Here is a 20,561-nt window from a genome sequence, read left to right on the forward strand (position 1 = left end):
AAAGTTCTCATGTTATTTGTTAAGAGACAGAAAGAAATTGAGAAGGGAGAGAGACAGACAGACAGCAGGACCACTTCGCTGCTTGGGAAGCTTCTCCCCTGCAGTGGGACTGGGGGTGTAAACCTGGGTCCTTGTGCACTGTAACTGGGTGTGGTCACCCAGTGTGCCACCACACGGCCCCATGAAAAGCTATCTACATACTCCTTTACAAACGTAGCAAAAAGAGCCTGGATATTTTCAGGACACGTGGCAGAATCTTCTCTGACTACCCTACAAATACCATGTCCCAAAAGCAGCACAACAGTCCTTCCAGGCCTTTCTCTGTGCAGGCACAAACTGCACGCACACATTTCTAACAGACAAACACGAAGCTCAAAATATGTCACACTCGAACAGCCTATACATATAAGAAAGGATAAGACTGACTTCATCTCTCTAGCAGCTGGGTAACAGAGCATATTCTTCCCTCCTGATGGACTGAGTACACGTTCTGCCTCTCCTAGTTAGCACTGCACTGTATAAGTCTACCACTCCGTGCAAACTTCTGCAAATGCATAAAAATAATCTGATTTCTCTCCCTCTTTTTAAAGTCATTACTTTTTACACATTCTCCCCCAGAGCACAGTTCTGCTTTGGCTTATGGCGGTGCTGCAGACAGAATCTGGGGCCTTTGGTCTCTGAAGCATTGTTGCATGCCCATCATGCTACCTCCCCAACCCTCAACAGACTCATTTCGGATACATGGAATGACTGGATCATCAGGAAAGTCATGATACATTTTTGCATAGAACAAAAACAAAACCAAAACAGGAAAATGACCTGAGTTTCCCAGCAACTCAATATATACCTGAAATGCTAACAAACAACAGCAAATTGAACCCTGAGAGAATTACATCAATGTACACTATGTGCGCTTAACCCAGAGCACTGCTGCCCGCGCCAAATTCGATCAATTCCATCATTTACCAAAGGCATGCTACTATTTCCTACAATCCTTCAACGGTTTTCTTCTTGGAAGACTTTCTGAATCTTTTCTAATTTAAGAGGTAAAAACTACTACTGCTATTTTAATTTGCATTTCGTTTAGGAATTGTCTACCCATGTTATCTGTTTTAAAATTAGGTTGCGCATCTTTCTATAAATGTAGTAGTTCCTTATAATAAATGATGAATATAATTTTCATATAAGGTTTAAATATACGGAGAGTCTAGCTTTGTTTAGAGGTTATTTTTTAAACTTTTTTTTTGGCACATGCAAAGGATTAAAATTTCTAAAAATAATTTATTATTGGATAGAGACAGAGAGAAATTGAGAGGCGAAGGGAAAATAAGAGGGAGAGGGAGAGGCCGGGTGGTGGCGCACCTGGGTGAGTGCACAGGGTACAGTGCGCAAGGACCCAGGTTCGAGTCCCCAGTCCTCAAGTGCAGGGGACAACCTTTGCAAGTGGTGAAGCAGGACGGCAGGTGTCTCTCTGCCTCTCTATCACCTCATTCCCTCTTGATTTCTGGCTGTTTCTATCCAATAAATAAATAAAGATAGAAAGCTTTAAAGAGGGGGGAGGGTAGCCGCAGCCCTACTCCACCAGTTGTGAAGCTTTTCCCCCTGCAGGTGGGGACCAGGGGCTTGAACCTGGGTCTTTGTGTACTAAACAAAGATTTCATTAAAAAAAAATTTTTTTTTTTAAAAATATGTATTTTCTTTTTAAGAGAGATGCAGAGAGAGAAACACCAGAGCACTGCTCAGCTCTGGTCTATGGTGGTGCGGGGGACTGAACCTGGGGCTCAGTAGTCTCAGGCATGAGAGTGTTTACATAATCCTTATGCTGTCTCCCCACCTGAGAATTTAAATTTTTAGGTGGTCTTTTAAGTTCTGGTATTATGCTTTAAAAATTCTTTCTTCAGAGTTATATGTGTAGTATTTTCAGCATACTTATTTCATTATATCTTCTAACAATGTAATACAATGCAATTTATTTTGTGTTTGGTGCAGAGTAAGGAAATCTTCAAAAATTTCAAATATTCTCACTCAGCCTTTCCTCACGGGCCCTAGAATTCACATTCCGAAGATGAAAATGGGGGCCGTCAGGTGGCACACCTGCTGGTGGCACAAGTGAAGCCACATGCCAGGACTTGGGTTCAAGCCCCTGCCCCCACCTACAGGGAGGTTTCATGAACGGTGGAGCAGTGCTGCCGATGTCCTCTTTCATTATTCCCTTTTCTGTGCCTCATCATCATAAATACATGTTGAAAAAATACAAAATTTAAGAGACCTTTACCTGGATTCTCTAGCCTCATCTGATCTTGAAATACACACACACTCACACGCACGCACACTCTCACACACACACACACACGCACACTCACACACATGCACGCACACATAAACACGCACTCACACACGCACACACACACATACTCACACACACACACACACACACACACACACGGGGGGGGGGGGGGGGGGGGACAAGTCACTCCAGTAACTTAATTAACCCTGACGACTTAGGGTAAAATTAACAGAAGTACAGAAAGTGAGGCGTCCCTTCTGGACGGCCAGAAGCCACGAGAACTGTTCACTGCGTGCAGGCACTAGGGACCAGGAGAGAGGAAGTCACTGCAGTCCTATTTGGCACTCGCTGTTGGACATAAAGACAATGTGGGAGCAGCTCCCGCTGGGAACACGACTTCACCTTCTCCCGCAGCTCCTCCACACTGCTGCTTTCCAAGACCACCTCTTGGAAGGGATCCAGCTTCATCTCGGAAGGCCTCCAACGTCTGGACAAAACGGCCAGCTGCGCCATGGACTTCATCCTCTCCACCCCTGTGAGACACAGATGAGCTGAGGTCATGGTTCTAGTTTCTCTAAAGGTTCATAATGTCATTTTCCTGCACTGTCTGATTAAACAAGAAGACTTCCTTCAAATGTTATTATTTACAAGTGGGCCTAGTTCATCCAAAGGACACTCAGATTTTAATAGGAAGGGACACGTGTATCTCTGTTCACAGCTGCATTTGGCTCAAAAACTTTGAGACGGAATCGGGCGGTAGCACAGCGAGTTAAGTGCACGGGGCGCAAAGCACGAGGACCGGCGTAAGGATCCCGGTTGGAGCCCCCGGCTCCCCACCTGCAGGGGAGTCACTTCACAGGCGGTGAAGCAGGTCTGCAGGTGTCTGTCTTTCTCTCCCCCTCTCTGTCTTCCCCTCCTCTCTCCATTTCTCTCCGTCCTATCCAACAACGATGACATCCATAATAATTACCACAACAATTAAAAAGACAACAAGGGCAACAAAAGGGAATAAATATATTTAAAAAAGAACTTTGAGACAATAAATTCATAAAACTAATAGTATCATTATCCTAAAGACCCCCGATAAATCAATACCACATACTCAAAACAAAGTTTACCACAACCACAACAACAAAACAGAGAAGTAAACAAGCCGAGAGAGCAGCGGAATTCTCCACAAGAAGCGCCAGAGCCGCCGTCTCAGAGCCGCGCCTTCCCCAGGACGTGGCGCCCGCTGCCGGCCCCGCTCTGCTCGCAGCCCTGCAGTATTTTCTGACGGGCGATTTCGTGCTCACGCACGAGATCACGAGATGACAGCGTGCGACTCCACACGGCTCCCGCCACAAGGGTTCTGTGTCCCCATTCCCTCTACTGGAAACTGCACTGGTTCTCCCAAGGTCACAGACATGGCTTATTATTCCTCAAAGTATTTATATTTATTGCTACTTCTGAATAGCCTTCCTTTTCCCTGCTTCTCTCTCCAGGCCTTGATGGAACCGGGAGTTCAGAGGCCCCCGGTCATCCTCCCCGAACACTCCTCCCCTCTGGGGGAGGACAGACCCAAGATGTCCTTGAGTATTTTTAACCCGTTACCACACAAGTATCGATCATACCATCAAGAACTTCAAGGAAAACCTCCCAGTTGCTGGAGATATTAATATCTTCTTCATAAATATGATAATCCAAAAAGACAGTACCAGGGTTCTTCCATGTTTTTTTCCTTAGACGAAACCTAGAAATGTGATGATTATTAAACCACTGTGATTTGAATTCTTAACTCTGACTATGTCTAAATTCAGAAATGGTCATCTGTTACAAGTTTTGGAAAAAACGGAATGATACGTTCTCAGTACTTACATTTAAGTATTTGACAGAGAAGAAATTCAGTATCAGTTCTAATCTTTTTGCTTACTTCTATTAATCAGCACTACAAAAATCCTGACTAGTACAGGAATATCTGACTATCCAGCTTTCGAGAAAGACAGCATTTTCCTTGTTTCATATGATGTAAGATTTTCAAACAGAGAAAGATAAGCAGAGCAGCACTCTGCTACATGTGACAGTGGGGACTAAGGTGCCAGCTTCAGGCACACGGTGCGGCTCTCTGCCATGCTCTGGGCACTCGTCTACAGAAGCTTGCTGCAAACTCCTAGCGCCCAGCCCAGTCTTTCTCCCACCACTGCTGCCACTGCGGCCTTACTTTACCTGTCAATGCTGAGCTCTAACCCACACTGCTCCCTGAGCTGAGGAATCAACTCCTCTTTGGACTGCCGTACAGTCATTCCTTTAGCAAACACGGCATCCAGGAGAAACTTGCAGGGCTAGAAATAGAACACAAACAAGTTTTACTTTAAATATTCAAAAGATTAGTAAGATACTTTCTGATGTGACACGTCTAGGCCGGAGTTTAAGCGTCTACCTTAACTTGATTTTGGGTTCTAAGAGCCGGGCAGTGGAACAGCAGCACAGAACACACACCACCAAGCACAGGGACCCAGGTTCAGGCTCCCCACCTCCCATGTCAGGGATAAGCTTACAAGTGGCGACGCAGGACTCAGGTGCCCCTACTTCTCTTTCCCCCTCTCTCTCTCTCTTTCAATGTGAAATGGCCACCAGGAGCAGTGGACTTTGTCATGCAGACACAGTGCCAGTAATGAGAGGGAGGATGAGGGGGAGGAAGACTACGTGAATTTAGGCTCTAACTCATTAACTCTGGATTTTGGGCATGTCTGCTCAATATCTGTGTCTCAAATTTTTTCATAATGCAGAGAATATCCTCCACACAGGATCACTGGGTAGATTATATTAAGCTAACATTTGTATTTCCCTTCTTGAATTGGTTTTATGGGCCAAAATGAGGAAAATGGATACTAATTCACTATTTCAAAGAGACACAGTATTCACAAAGCCAAACCTAGAACCATGAGACAAAAAAAAAAAAAAAAAAGGTCAAGAATCACATACATTTATTATATGATGGGTTCCAGACTAAATATTTTTTAATTTTTTAAATTTATTTTCCCTTTTGTTGCCCTTGTTTTAACATTGTTGTGGTTATTGCTGTCATTGTTGTTGGATAGGACTGAGAGAAATGGAGAGAGGAGGGGAAGACAGAGGGGGAGAGAAAGACAAGACACCTGCAGACCTGCTTCACCCGCTTGTGAAGCGACTCCCCTGCAGGTGGGGAACTGGAGCTCGAACCGGGATCCCTATGCCGGTCCTTTTTGTGCCACGTGCGCTTAACCCACTGCGCCACTGCCCGACCACCCCAGACTAAATATTTTTTGTACAAGTAAAGGCGTTTCATACTTATTTGTTATTTGCTTTTTACATCTTCACAGGCCCCCAATGAAATGCTATTAACATTCTGAAAACAGGGTCTTTGGTTTATCTTCTGGAGAGTTACCTTAAGTCTATGTCACAGGAATGAAAACATTTTATTGACTATTCTATGAAAAACAGCCCAAGTAAAGCCTTATCATACCATTTAAAACTTGTACGACATCCGGAAATTACTTCTCTGTGTGTCTGTTTCTTCATCTATAAAATGGAATAATACCTCTAATATAGGGTAAAGGATGAAGATTAAGAATTGGTATCTGGGGAGTCGGGCGGTAGTGCAGCGGGTTATGGGCACGTGTTGCAAAGCACAAGGACCAGCAGAAGGATCCTGGATTGAGCCCCTGGCTCCCCACCTACAGGGGAGTCACTTCACAGGTGGTGAAGCAGGTCTGCAGGTGTCTATCTTTCTCTCCCCCTCTCTGTCTCCCCCTCCTCCCTCCATTTCTCTCTGTCCTATCCAATGACGACAACATCAATAACGACAATAACCACAACAATGGCAACAAAAGGGAATAAATATTAAAAAAAAATTGGCATCTGTAAGGACTTAGAGCACAGAGTTAACACACACAAAAAGATTGCTACATATAAAAATGACTCTGAATATAAAAAGAACTTATAAATTCTATAGGTTAACTGGTATCCATCTGGAGCATTATATATATGGTCACTATTAAAAGCAAGCACAACCAAATGCCCTCTTTAAAAGCAAGAAGATCTTGCCTTATCCCAGCATGCTAGTGGTGCTTCACAGAATGGAAGGACAATAAGAAGTGGCCCGAGGGATCTGATCATTCACTATCTCTGGACAACAGGAATTCACAGGGGCAGAGTCAGTCCTGTTGGCTTATCTACTGCTTTTGTGCAACAAGGGCAAAACTGAGGAGAAGCTTTGAAGCAACAAAGATAAGAGGCAACAGTGCCTGTAAATCTAAGACACTGGCCACGACCTGCTCTAGAAAGAGAAATGGCCAGTAGTAAAATCCATGGACTTCGTATTTCTTTTTTTTTTTTTTTTTTAAATATTTATTTATTTTAAAGATTTTATTTATTTATGAGAAAGATAGGAGGAGAGAGAAAGAACCAGACATCACACTGGTACATGTGCTGCCGGGGATCAAACTCGGGACCTCATGCTTGAGAGTCTAAAGCTTTACCACTGTGCCACCTCCCGGACCACGGACTTCGTATTTCTAATAACTACCCAAACTGACCTATACTGATCTCCAGTGCATTACTCACCTCTTGCTCATTGACTAGAAGCTGGTACACTTTAACTCTGTATTCTCCTTTTTTAAGTGCTCTTCCCAGTCTAATTGTAATCTAGAAATAAAAAAACATTTTTAGATGTTCTGCCTCATTAGAATAAACCCATTCTTACCCCATCAGTAGTTTTCATTTTTTAAAATTGTCTAGATTAAAGACCCTTTGAGAACAGGATATATATATTTAACCTGATTCCCCAGCACCTAGAATAATAACTGACACACAATTAACATTTAAATGTTTGTTAGATGAAGGAAAACACCACCAAAAACAACCACTAAACATCAAAGGAAAATTAATCCTTTTGGGGAATCTATGTCACCTTACTTGGAAGCAGTACAAGATGTTCACAAATCTATTATTTAAAAAACTTGTGATCATTTAAAATTATTTTAATCAACCTTATTGTCATCTGAAAATGATGAAAGTGTCTCATTCAGTCGGACGCTCTCAAACTCTTGATTGCTGGCATATACTCGAAAGACCTTGAAGTGAGAGGACAAGACTCCAACAAAGGGCTCTAAATGTTGTTTGAAAGCAGCCAGAGTGATTCTTTTATCAACATGCACCATCAACCCTAAGCACAAAAAAAAAAAAAAAAAAAAAAAAACATAACAGAAACAAAAACGAAAAGAAACCTTTAGAATATAAATAAACACATCATATACTTTTTTATTATACCACCAGCAGGAAAAGGTATCCCTTTTCAGTTATTTGACCTTTATGTAAGACCACAACCACAATGAATGGACAGATAACACAGACACTGAATAAAGAGGATCTGATAGTCTGACAAGTTCTGAGACATTCAAGTGATTACTTAGTAAGGCTGCGAAGTTCAAAACTAAACACCCAAGAATCATTTTGAAGTGCTCACGTTTCTAGTCTACAGCCTGGTTTCCGCAGTGTAGAGGTCATCACGTCCGTCTCACAAATTTCTAGCCTGCACATCAAACAGTGTGGGTGCTGGGTCCCAACTCTGCTTTCTCTCTTCCTTATGAGTAGGGGACAGGCAGCAACTCACCAGCAACTCGGAACCTCCATGTTTCCGTTTGAATGATGTAGATGATGACGCGGGGTTGTTGGGAAAGTCATGACACATTCTGACATTGAGAAACATGGGAAGACCCACCAGGGCTGTCCTGACTTAAACGCAATGGCAGATACGTAGCAGACCTAGTTTTGGCAAAAAAAAGTTTCTAGCAGAGCAAAAACCTCAAGATCAGCATATGAGGATGTCTGTTTTCCGACATGGCTATCTGTAGCGACAACACTGTCTGAATTGATCAGAAGCTTTTATCCCCGGGCACTGTAATGTCTCCCCTGGAATTCATTCTCTAGTAAAGACAATACATTCTGCAGTCCCAAGGCTCCCTCTCGAATCAGCCCTGGGTTTTCTAGGAAATGGGCATCAAAGGCCAAGAGTCAGACTCCAAGCCTCCCAGGTTTACACTCCAGGTCACCTCAACTCTTCATTTTTTTTTTTCCTTGTGACTTTCCCAGATTAATTTTCGCTTTATGTTTTCCTATTTAAAAATGATTCATTATAGAAAATATAAACAGGACAATGGTTTCTTTTGCTACAAATACTTTTTGAGTGATTTGTTTTAAATGTGAATTCCCAAGCGTTTTATTTAAATGCTAACAGTCCGTTTTTTTTTTTTTTTTATTTATTCCCTTTTGTTGCCCTTGTTGTTTTACTATTGTAGTTATTGTTGTTATCGATGTCATCGTTGTTGGATAGGACAGAGAGCAATGGAGAGAGGAGGGGAAGACAGAGAGGGGGAGAGAAAGACAGACACCTGCAGACCTGCTTCACCGCCTGTGAAGCGACTCCCCTGCAGGTGGGGAGCCGGGGGCTCGAACCAGGAGCCTAACTCTGGTCCTTGTGCTTTGCGCTACATGCGCTTAACCTGCTGTGCCACCACCTGACTCCCTAACGGTCAGGTTTTAAGGGAGGCGGGCTGTCTATGCTATCCAACGTGGCACCACAAGTAAGTATAATGAAAAATGACTTGATTAGAAATCAGAAATGTGTGGCTGTGGCTGAGCTGGGTTCTGCTGACTGCCTGAAAAAAATAACTACAGGCGGATGAGCCGCTCCCTGAGCTCAGCATGCCAGCCTCGCTCAACGTGATACGGGACAGGCGGATGACCCGCTCCCTGAGCTCAGCATGCCAGCCTCGCTCAACGCTGATACGGGACAGGCAGATGACCCGCTCCTTGAGCTCAGCATGCCAGCCTCGCTCAACGTGATACGGGACAGGCGGATGACCCGCTCTCTGAGCTCAGCATGCCAGCCTCGCTCAACGCTGATACGGGACAGGCGGATGACCCGCTCCCTGAGCTCAGCAGGCCAGCCTCGCTCAACGTGATACGGGACAGGCAGATGACCCGCTCCCTGAGCTCAGCATGCCAGCCTCGCTCAACGCTGATACGGGACAGGCGGATGACCCGCTCCCTGAGCTCAGCATGCCAGCCTCACTCAACGTGATACAGGACAGGCGGATGACCCGCTCCCTGAGCTCAGCATGCCAGCCTCGCTCAACGTGATACAGGACAGGCGGATGACCCGCTCTCTGAGCTCAGCATGCCAGCCTCGCTCAATGCTGATACGGGACAGGCAGATGACCCGCTCCCTGAGCTCAGCATGCCAGCCTCGCTCAACGTGATACGGGACAGGCAGATGACCCGCTCCCTGAGCTCAGCATGCCAGCCTCGCTCAACGTGATACAGGAAGGCAGATGACCCGCTCCCTGAGCTCAGCATGCCAGCCTCGCTCAACGTGATACGGGACAGGCAGATGACCTGCTCCCTGAGCTCAGCATGCCAGCCTCGCTCAACGCTGATACGGGACAGGCGGATGACCCGCTCCCTGAGCTCAGCATGCCAGCCTCGCTCAACGCTGATACGGGACACAAGTGCAGTGCAGGGCACGGATCCAAGGTGAGCTGTGACTGTCCTTCACTTCTCGCCTCACTCCTAGCAGTGCTGATTCCCAGGGAGACACAAGACAGTGATTTGGACCAAAGGGCTCCAAGTCAGATGACCTGGTCTGAATGAATTCCTGGCTCTTTCCCATCATAATTAGGTTTGCTACTCGGACTTAACTTGTCTCTCTTAACTTGAACTCCCTCTCTTATAAGACAGAGATAACAGTATTGATACCTTATAATGTTCAGGGTCAATACATGTGAAATGACGAATACAGTTCTGGTGAAAAGCGTCCGCCTAGTTTTAGACCATCACACCATTTTTCAATCTCTCCCTTCAGACTGCAGGGTTTAGTATTTTTACTGTGTAGCATTCAAAAATACCTTCAGGGTTTTTCTTTTGTTTGTTTTATTTTACCAGAGCATTGCTCAGCTAGGGTTTTTCTTTTAGCAAAAGAATGTACACTAGGCTCAAGCTCAGAATAGCAGTGGATCAAACTGTCTTAAAACGCATAGTTCCTGGCAACCCTCGGCAACTACGTAAATAGGTAAAGCCTGGGAAGTGTTTTCAGAGAAAATAAGCATCTATAATTATTCCCTCAGGCAATTCATAGGTTGTAAAGAACATCATTTTAAGAATAGCTCCATTATTTAAATGAATCGCCCGTACAAATTATGTCACTATCCAGATAGCAAATTGCTTACAAATATCAATTGTCTTTCTTTGCTCTGAGTATCTATACTACTGATTATTCACATATTATCCAAGTACCAAGCTTCACATCTCTGTGGGCCAGTCTCAGTACTGACAGCTGTGATAGCTGGCGGCTGGCTAACAGCAGTTCAACTCCGTCTCAAGCTAGTTTTCTCAATATGAAATGGTGTATGTTCTATAAAGGACACTTTTCTGGCATCCTAAATAAATGCTAATAAAAAGACGTCTCTTCACTGTCATGCTTACTATTTCAATGAAAATTAGACCACTGTGAATTTCCTAAAAGGTTGAATGTAGCCAGAAATCTCCTTTACAAAGATTTCGTTAACCCTCAGGAGACCCCTCAGATCTCAAACTCTTTTTTTTTTTTTTTGCCTCCAGGGTTATTTCTGGGGCTCAGTGAATCCACTGCTCCTGGAGGCTATTTTTTCCCCTTTTGTTGCCCTTGTTATTTTATCATTGTCGTTATTATTGATGTCATTGTTGTTGGACAGAACAGAGAGAAATGGAGAGAGGAGGGGAAAACAGAGAGGGGGAGAGAAAGACAGACACCTGCAGACCTGCTTCACCGCCTGTGAAGTGACTCCCCTGCAGGTGGGGAGCCGGGGTTCGAACCGGGATCCTTACGTGGGTCTTTGCGCTTTGCACCATGTGCTACCACCCAACCCCCTCAGACCTCAAACTCTTAATACAACAGATTTATCAGTGTTCCCATGAAATTCTTCCTATGGTTGATACCATCACCCAAACTTCTAGTACGTCATTCTAAAACAAATCACTTTAAAGAATCTTCCCATCTTTCCTTGAAGAGCTACTTTAATCTCTTCAGCAGCCTCGAGGCTGAGGGTAGTGAGAAAGCAGAGTAGCTTACAGTGACTTTTCCACTACGATGAGATGAACTGAGTGAGAGTCAGCGATGAAGGAATGCACGTACCCTCAAGTCCCTGAGTTTCACCTCCCTCACCACTGGGGCCCAGCAGCAGTGCGACTGCAGGTAAATTAACTGCTTGGATCAGTTCTGATCGTCAAAAGTTTCTAAGCATCAAGTGCACACAGCTGAACCAGCTTTATGAAGCAAAGCTAGCTCTACTTAATATGAGGTGACCGGCTTTATGAAGTAAACCCTCCACAGAAACTTAAAAGTACTACTAGGATCAGGCTATTTGGGCTGTATTCTGGCCCATCAATCCACATTTTTCTCACTTGGGCTTCTGTCAGATCTAAGTATGGATGCCGCACGGCTCCAGTTACTCCGGCTCTAAGACTGAATTAGCTAACAACACAAATGTGTGCATTTTTACTACTGATTTCATACTTTCTACCACTTCCTTCTCAAACCCTGTTTTGACACTACAGGCATCACAGCGTGTGGCTCTCTCTCAAGAGTGCTTTCTCCTCACAAGAGGAAGTGCCAGGCAGCATTTTAGTCGCTCCTGTCTCTTGAAAGCTGCCCAGGGCCTGGCATCTAGCATGGATTCAGGACAGGTCAGTGGGGCAGATGGTGGGCAGAGAGGTGATGGATGCGGGGCATGACGGCAGTGCAAGGAGCACTGGAGTAGGAGCCTTAAAGTCATGCACCCCGAGTTTCCGTTTCCCTTTTCTTTTTTTAAAAGATTTTATTTATCGATTCATGTGAAATGATAGGAGACAGAGAAAGAACCAGACATCACTCTGGTGCACGTGCTGCTGGGGATTGTACTTAGGACCTCATGCTTGAGAGCCCAATGCCTTATCCATTGGGCCACCTCCCAGACCACTTTTTTTTTTTTCTCCAGGCTATCACTGTGGCTCATTGCTGGCATTACGAATCCCCTGCTCCTGGTGGACATTTTTCATTTTTATTGGCTAGGACAGAGAGAAATGAAGAGGGGAGAGGGAGAGACACAGAGACACCTGCAGACCTGCTTCATCGCTTGTGAAGCGACCCTCTTGCAGGTGGGGAACTGGGGACTTGAACCAGGATCCCTGTGCCACTGCCCAGCACTCGAGTTTCCAGTTTCTTACCTATCAAAGAATCTTTATTAATTTCAGAGAAGCTAAGTGAGAATAAAAAAACGTTTTGAAAAGTAAAAGATAAAAACAGAAAAGGTGATGTTAGCATGTCTTGTTACAAACTGATGCACTCAGTTTTTCAGCTGAATCCCACTGGTGCTTAATTAAAGGAAGGTTTTATACCTTTGGACCTGCTCATGCTGCCAAGTCCTTGAGTCTGGTCGGCAGTATGATAAAAGCTCTTTGTCACATTATTTTCAGCCTCACAGATGCTGGTGGCCTATGTGCTAGTGCTGCTTGTCACAGAAGTCCAAGGGGACATGTATCTTCCATATGTTTGAAATTACGCAATTCAGGGTTTCTAGCTTACAATTTACTTACTTCAAACTGCCTTTTTATTTTTTTTAAAGACTCATTCCATCCTGTGGCTGTTTTAATTACTTGTGGAAATGGAACTGTTTGCATTGAAGGACAGAGGAAAGGAGAAAATGCACAAAGGATATTTACCTGGGCACTGGAAAACAAAGGGTTTTCAGGCCTACTATATGGTCTAACAACACTATTCACTGTAATTCTATCAGAACTGAAAGTGAAGTTGACAGATAATAATCTTATGATCTAAGAAGGTGCAAGTGGTCTTAGGAGAAAGTACCTCTCAACCAATTCATTCCCTAGCTAGTAGCTCAGATAGTCTGGGAGGGAAAGTGAGTGTCGCGAGGAGACTCGTCTCCATGAGTACATACATTTGCGTCCTTCCCCAGAACCTTCATCCGCAGCGTAGGGATCTGCTCTGAAATACACGTGCTGCATTTCTCCCCGACTCTTGCCGCTCTCGTCGTACTCGCTGTCAGTCCCAGAGTCTTCTTCTGCTGTATCCCACGTCTCTTTTTTCCCTTCGCTCGCTTTAGTTCGCCTACTACTCGTGATGCTGTGAGAATCCAGCCCGTTAGCCAGAGGGATCTGCGCGTTGTCGGCGTTACATAAAGTGTCGCTGCTGTGGCTGGAGCTAAGAATATCGCTGTCCACTGAACTCGTGCTCCTGTCATTATTCACATCTGAGTCTGAGCGCTCCTCAGACTGAAGATTCTCCGGGTCAGAGGTCTGAATATGCTGCTCAAGTTCTCGGTTATCCACCGACGCTGAGGAGTCCCTCTCATTGAGAGGTGATTCGATGTTTTCAAAGTCGCTTGTCTCGGTACTCTTGCTGCTGTCTCCATTGTCCCCGTCCTGCTGCTGCTGGAGTGACAAGCTCTTGAGTTTCTCAGTGCTTTCTTCTAGAATAGCTTCCACGGACTTCAGGCTACCCACGGGGCCTTTGACCCGTTCGCAGTCATCGTTCACGTTCCCAGAATCACCCCCAGCTTTCTGGTAGGCTGTCCTTTTGGAGTAAGATCCTGGGGACTGTTCTGGTAACAAAACAAACAGTCTGATTGTATTTGCATGCCGGTCCAGGAGTTTCCATAAATGAGAGTCTGTGAAGGCCACCTGGTAATCCGAAGTCTCAGAACTTTCAACAAATACCTAAGCGGCAAGTCAGAGAGTTATATAGCATTAACAATAATGACTTTCTCATTCACTTTAGCACTAGCAGTAATGAATTATAAAATCAGGGATAATAAAACTTAAGTTAGGCTCACTATTTAAAATTAGCTGTGAAGTCTGAGCATACACATGATCTGTGTGGTTATCCAGGTACTCTGCGGTGCGTGCGCGCGCACACACCCACACACACACACACACACACACCGACACGCACACCCCTTGCTTTATCTTGCTATTCATTCTAAGGAAGTTGTTCTGTTTTACTTCTGTTTTTAAGAAATCTAGAGTCTAGCATAAAACACGAGAATGTACTAAACTGACTTGGAAGTCCAACACCAAAACTCAGGGTAGAGTAGAAAAATAAACAACTAACGGACAAATGAATGAGTTGTAAGTAAGTAAGTTGTAAGTTAGCTATAAAGTAACAAGAGCAACACTTGGGAGTCTATAGATCAAAAGAGATTTCAGAGATATACCGTGGTTCTTATCTGAAGCATAGTCTGAGCAGACAGACCCTGTTGGAAAGCAGTTCCGTGAGGTAGTGAGAAGATCTGAACAATGCTATTGGTGACACAGCATTTCTGTTCATCTCTGAGGGGCGACGGTGTGATTGTGATCATGCTTTCAGCCCATCTTTTAGGACACCCTCAGGTCACAGATGACACGGCATGATGTGGTACTTCTTAAATGATCTGGCGGTAGTGTGTGTTTGAATATAAGTACAGCAGGATGTGATAATTACAGTAACTCAATGAGGGTCTTTACTGCTGTATATTTGCAATTTTTGTAGTAAAAATTAAATGAAACATAAACCTGGCAACTAGGAGTAGTATGCTGAATTTTGCATAAAAAGACTACTAGTCAAGAAATGTCATAATCAGGACTATGAGTTAACTCTCTAAAGAAAAGTCGGGCGGGGTGGATAGCATAATGGCTGTGCAGGTGCAGTCCCCGCGCCACCAAGCCAGAGGTGATTAGTGCTCTGGTATTAACAAAATAATAATAAAAAGTATAGTTAGGTTCCTCTCAAACTTTACTGTCAAACAGCACTAGGATAAATCTGAAATTTTAACGGTACATACAAACATCACATGAAGGCATAAGGAAATAAACAGTTGGATAAAAATTAGTACAAAAATGGTGACTTCACCTTCTTCACCTCATCTTGGACGGGGCTTGAAGGAATCATGTTACGTGAGATAAACTAGAAAGAGAAGGATGAATACAGGATGATCCCACTCATAGACAGAAGTTGAAAAATCAGAACAGAAGGGAAAACACTAAGCAGAACTTGGACTGGAGTTGGTGCACTGCACCAAAGTGAAGGAGTCTGTGGCGAGAGGAGGGTTCAGGTCCTGGAATGGTCAGGATGGTGGAGGAGGACCTGGGTGGAGGGTTAGAGTGTTACGTGGAAAACTGAGAAATGTTACACATGGACCGACTACTGTATTTTATCATCAAGTGTAAACCATTAATCCTCCCCAAGAAAGAAAGAAAAAAAAAATAGGTTAGAGCGCTAACTACCTGATGGTTTCACTCATCTGTGAAATCTAGAGGACTGAAACCCCAGAATTTGAAGAAGAAAAAAACAGAAAATTAAAAAAAAAAAAAATCTAGGCCATGTACTTGTTACCTTTTAATGATGATGATAACAATGATAATGTGATTTTTTAATATTTATTTATTTATTCCCTTTTGTTGCCCTTGTTGTTGTAGTTATTGTTGTTGTTGTTGGATAGGACAGAGAGAAATGGAGAGAGGAGGGGAAGACAGAGAGGGGGAGAGAAAGACACACCTGCAGACCTGCTTCACCGCCTGTGAAGAGACTCTCCTGCAGGTGGGGAGCCAGGGGCTCGAACCGGGATCCTTGTGCTTTGCGCCACTGATAACGTGATTTTACAATGCGCAAATATGTTTTAATCGTTATCTCCCTTAAATCATTTAAGCCTTACATAAGGATGGGGAGACGACGTTAGTAGTTATGCAACAGAGGCCGTGCCTGAGGCTCTAAGATCCTAGATTCAATCCCCAAACTACCATAAGCCAGAGCTGACTAGTGCTCTGGTAAAAAGAAAATGAAATGAAATGAAATAAGCCCAAACCCTACGAGATACATCCTATCACCTTTATTTAATAAGCAAAGAAAATAAAGCTCAGAACGTTAAAAAAAAAAAAAAAAAAAAAAAAAAAGCACTGAGCAACCCCAAGGACATAAAAACATTTATGCAGGGAAGCTGGAGGGCGGGTACACAGAACGTTGGTGGTGGGTGTGGTGTGGGACTGTGCGCAGCTTTACAGTCTGATCACAAATAAATCAAAAACGATCTAAGCACACCTACGCTCGCGGCAGTGCTATGTGCAAACAGCCCACGTGCCCAACAAAAGAAAACTGGCCAAAGAAGCTGTGGCCTATGTACACAGAGGAAGACTGCACATGAATGGAGCTCAACGGAATCATGAAGAGTGACATAACTCACTCACTGCCGACTAGGAAGCGAAGCAAACAATGACACAAGGTTGGCCCGGCCCTCAAGGTGCTGTAGTGGAGGGCAGCAGACTCAATGATCCCTTGTTCTCCCCGCACCTCTCAGGGATGAGTGCGATACATGCCCACATCTGCCTGCGCTCTTTCTCACAGAATACTTGCCCCTTTATCTCACCAATAAATGCACCTGTTCTTTAAAAACTAGATGAAGCAAGAACATCAATATGAACTTCCTCTGTTTTAACACATGTAAGCAAGCAGGCAGTCTGCTGTACTACACCACACGTAAGCAAGCAGGCAGTCTGGTGTAATGCACCACACGTAAGCAAGCAGGCAGTCTGGTGTACTGCACCACACGTAAGCAAGAGGCAATCTGGTGTACTGCACCACACGTAAGTAAGAGGCAGTCTGATGTACTGCACCACACGTAAGCAAGAGGCAGTCTGGTGTACTGTACCACACGTAAGCAAGAGGCAGTCTGGTGTACTGCACCACACGTAAGCAAGCAGGCAGTCTGGTGTACTGCACCACACGTAAGCAAGCAGGCAGTCTGGTGTACTGCACCACACGTAAGCAAGCAGGCAGTCTGGTGTACTGCACCACACGTAAGTAAGAGGCAGTCTGATGTACTGCACCACACGTAAGCAAGAGGCAGTCTGGTGTACTGCACCACACGTAAGCAAGCAGGCAGTCTGGTGTACTGCACCACACGTAAGCAAGAGGCAATCTGGTGTACTGCACCACACGTAAGTAAGAGGCAGTCTGATGTACTGCACCACACGTAAGCAAGAGGCAGTCTGGTGTACTGTACCACACGTAAGCAAGAGGCAGTCTGGTGTACTGCACCACACGTAAGCAAGCAGGCAGTCTGGTGTACTGTACCACACGTAAGCAAGAGGCAGTCTGGTGTACTGCACAAAAGTAAAGGACTCAGCAGGGGCTGTTGAGGTCCTGGTACATGTCTGTGAAGGAGGACCGGGGGGCGGGGGAGGAGTTCCTTTGCAGAAAACTAAGAAATTTTACACATGTATCACCAACTGTAATTACCGTGAACCATTAATCCCCTAATTAAAAAAAAATAAACAGGCAAAAGAAATGTCAGATAAAACAAATAAACATACTGTTCTTCTCTACTACGTATCTTATGACTTTTACCATGAAATAATAACTAATCTATAGCTTTAAAAGGGTGTGTGTGTGTGTGTGTGTATGTGTGTGCACGCTTATGTACCATCCCAGTAGGGATTAACATATAAGCAAGGAAAGAGGAAGCCACTAGCAGGCTGATTCAGAATACAGTAAGAACTCTTTTTTTTCTTTGTTTGCCTGCAGGGTTATCTCTGGGGCTCAGTGCCTGCACCACAAATCCACTGCTCCTGAAGGGTATCCCCCCCTTTTGTTGCCTTTGTTGTTTTATCATTGTGGTTTTTACTGATGCCATTGTTGTTGGGTAGGAGAGAGGAGTGGAAGGCAGGGGAGGGGGAGAGAGAAAGACAGACACCTGCAGACCTGCTTCACCACCTGTGAAGCGACCCAAACCGGGATCCTTAAGCCGCTGTGCTACCGCCCGACCCCCGAGAAGTCTTTCCTAACATGACTACAGAGTACGCTTATTATCAGAAGGATGTGAGAGTGTAAATTTAAGTTACAGGTAGAGTTGGGCGACTCCGAAGCTTATACTGTCAAACGTGACCTCCTTTACTAGTACCAGTGAACAAACTAGTCGTAATCACAGTAAACACGCACCTTGTTGCTTCTAAAAAACCCTTCAGCTTTCAAGGTTTTGCTGGGCACAGTGAGCAGACGCAGATCATTGTAACAGCGTTCCAGCACTACTCTCATTGTGTCTGCAGGTAAGTGGACAGCCTAGAATGAAAGGAATTCAACAAAAAATTATTCTGAAGAATGATTCTGCTCGGCTTGAGTATATGAGAAGAGGTGCTGGGGAACTGTCTACAAATACAAGGAAACGAAAACCGGAAGAAAAAAAGTAAGAAAAAAAACAGAAGATTTCAACAAAATTTAAGAGTCCAAGGGGAGAATTTATTAGTTTTATGCTATGAAAGGATCCCTTTAAAATGCATATGCTCTGCGTCTACCTTAAAGGTAACATGTAATTTATTACTCAGAGAGAGAGTCAGGGAGAGCCGCATGGGATGCAGGGCCTGAACTCTGGACCTCATGTGTAGGAATCCAAGGCTTCATCCACTGTGTCAACTTCTGTCCTGAAAAGGTGATGATTTTGGACTGAACATTCTACTCCTGTCAAGCCTGCAAAATCAATGAGGCGAGCTGCTCTCAAAGAAACTGAAGTGAGAAGATGTCAAGCCAACACCTATTTAACTTCATGACTTTTGATGGGTTGCTTTTGTAGTCTGAATAGTCAGTATCTTTATTTTATTTTTTTTTATATTTATTTATTTTCCCTCTTTTGTTGCCCCTGTCACTTTTCATTGTTATTATTATTGTAGTTATTATTGCTATTATTATTATTATTGTAGTTATTATTGCTATTGTTGTTGTCATCGTTGTTGGATAGGACAGAGAGACATGGAGAGAGGAGGGGAAGACAGAGAGGGGGAGAGAAAGAAAGACACCTGCAGACCTGCTTCACCGCCTGTGAAGCGACTCCCCTGCAGGTGGGGAGCCGGGGGCTCGAACCGGGATCCTTACGCCGGTCCTTGCGCTTTGCGCCACCTGCGCTTAACCCGCTGCGCCACCGCCCGACTCCCATGTATCTTTTACATAAGATTAAATCAAATCATAAAAATCTTGATTCTAAACTCTATGCCCTTCATTTTTGGTCTTGTCTCACAATGTTTACATGAAAGTCGTCCCAGCCAGTGAGCTAGGCCCCAGGACAGCGCACGTTCTCAGCACTCACTGCACTGAAGGAGCCCTTGTCCGCCTCCTTCTTCCATTCTGACTCTCTTCTCGCTCTATTTATTTATTGGATTGAGACAGCCAGAAATCGAGAGGGGAGGGTAGATAGAGAGGGAGAGAGACAGAGAGACACCTGCAGCCCTGCTTTGCCACTAGTGAAGCCTTCCCCCTGCAGGTGGGGACCGGGGGCTTGAACCCGGGTCCCTGCACATTGCAACATGTGCCCTCAACCAGGTGTGCCACCACCTGGCCCCTCTCTGCCTCTATCTTGAAAAAATAAATAAATAAATAAATACTTATTTGGGCTAGAGAAGACTCAAGATAGGGCTCAGTTCTAAAGCCTGGAACCACACTGGAGATGCTATGAGGAAGCTCTGGTCCGTGGAGTCCCTCTACTCTCTTCCTGTCAGAATGAAAAAGGAGCTCAGAGTGGTAAGCCATCCAGCTGCACAAAGTGACCCGTGCTACAGGACAGACGTACACGCACGGACACGCATGCTCCTACCATTCCTTTGCAATGCAAACACTCAAGTCACACTTGAAAAGCCGTATTCGTGCGTCTTTAGAGGTTAATCTCCTTGTGGATGAACGAGAGGGGCGAGAGTGAGCCAGAGTGCTGGCAATGCGGGGACGGAGCCTCGGCTCTCAGGCTGGAGTCCGGTGCGCTGCCTCCTGCACCTCACGGCCACCAAACACTGGTGCTGCTGCTAGGATAGTACACAGCTGACGGCTGCTAATTTCCTTCTCTCACTGAGTTAAAAAAATTTTTTTTGGATTATCTTTATTTATTAGATAAAGACAGCCAGAAATCAAGAGGGAAGGGGGAAGACAGAGAGGGAGAGAGACAGAAAGACACACCTGCAGCCCGGCTTCACCACTCGCAAAGCTTTCACCTGCAGGTGGGGACCAGGAGCTTGAACCTGGGTCCTTGTGTGCTGTGACATGTGCGCTCCACCAGGTGCGTCACCATCCGGCCCCCTTGGTTGATGTTTGTTTTTTGTGTTTTTTTTTTTTAAATTTTTAATTATTTATTTATTCCCTTTTGTTGCCCTTGTTGTTTTATTGTTGTTGTTGTTGTTGGATAGGACAGAGAGAAATGGAGAGAGGAGGGGAAGA

General features: G+C 44.7%; 1 protein-coding gene across 3 annotated transcripts in view; it reads right to left on the reverse strand.

Moving 5' to 3' along the window:
- The window catches only part of USP47 (ubiquitin specific peptidase 47), a 100,925-nt gene that overhangs the window by 3,143 nt on the left and 77,221 nt on the right, over positions 1-20,561 (reverse strand). For all 3 annotated transcript variants that reach the window (XM_060177158.1, XM_060177157.1, XM_060177156.1), the window contains 7 exons: positions 18,309-18,428; positions 13,279-14,056; positions 7,297-7,472; positions 6,872-6,952; positions 4,493-4,608; positions 3,901-4,019; positions 2,690-2,820 (listed from right to left, as the gene is read on the reverse strand). In XM_060177158.1, coding sequence (XP_060033141.1) covers positions 2,690-2,820; positions 3,901-4,019; positions 4,493-4,608; positions 6,872-6,952; positions 7,297-7,472; positions 13,279-14,056; positions 18,309-18,428 — 1,521 coding nt within the window. The remainder of the gene's footprint in view (positions 1-2,689; positions 2,821-3,900; positions 4,020-4,492; positions 4,609-6,871; positions 6,953-7,296; positions 7,473-13,278; positions 14,057-18,308; positions 18,429-20,561) is intronic.

Source organism: Erinaceus europaeus, chromosome 17 (genome assembly GCF_950295315.1).
Source record: "Erinaceus europaeus chromosome 17, mEriEur2.1, whole genome shotgun sequence".
Classification (NCBI taxonomy): Eukaryota; Metazoa; Chordata; class Mammalia; order Eulipotyphla; family Erinaceidae; genus Erinaceus; species Erinaceus europaeus.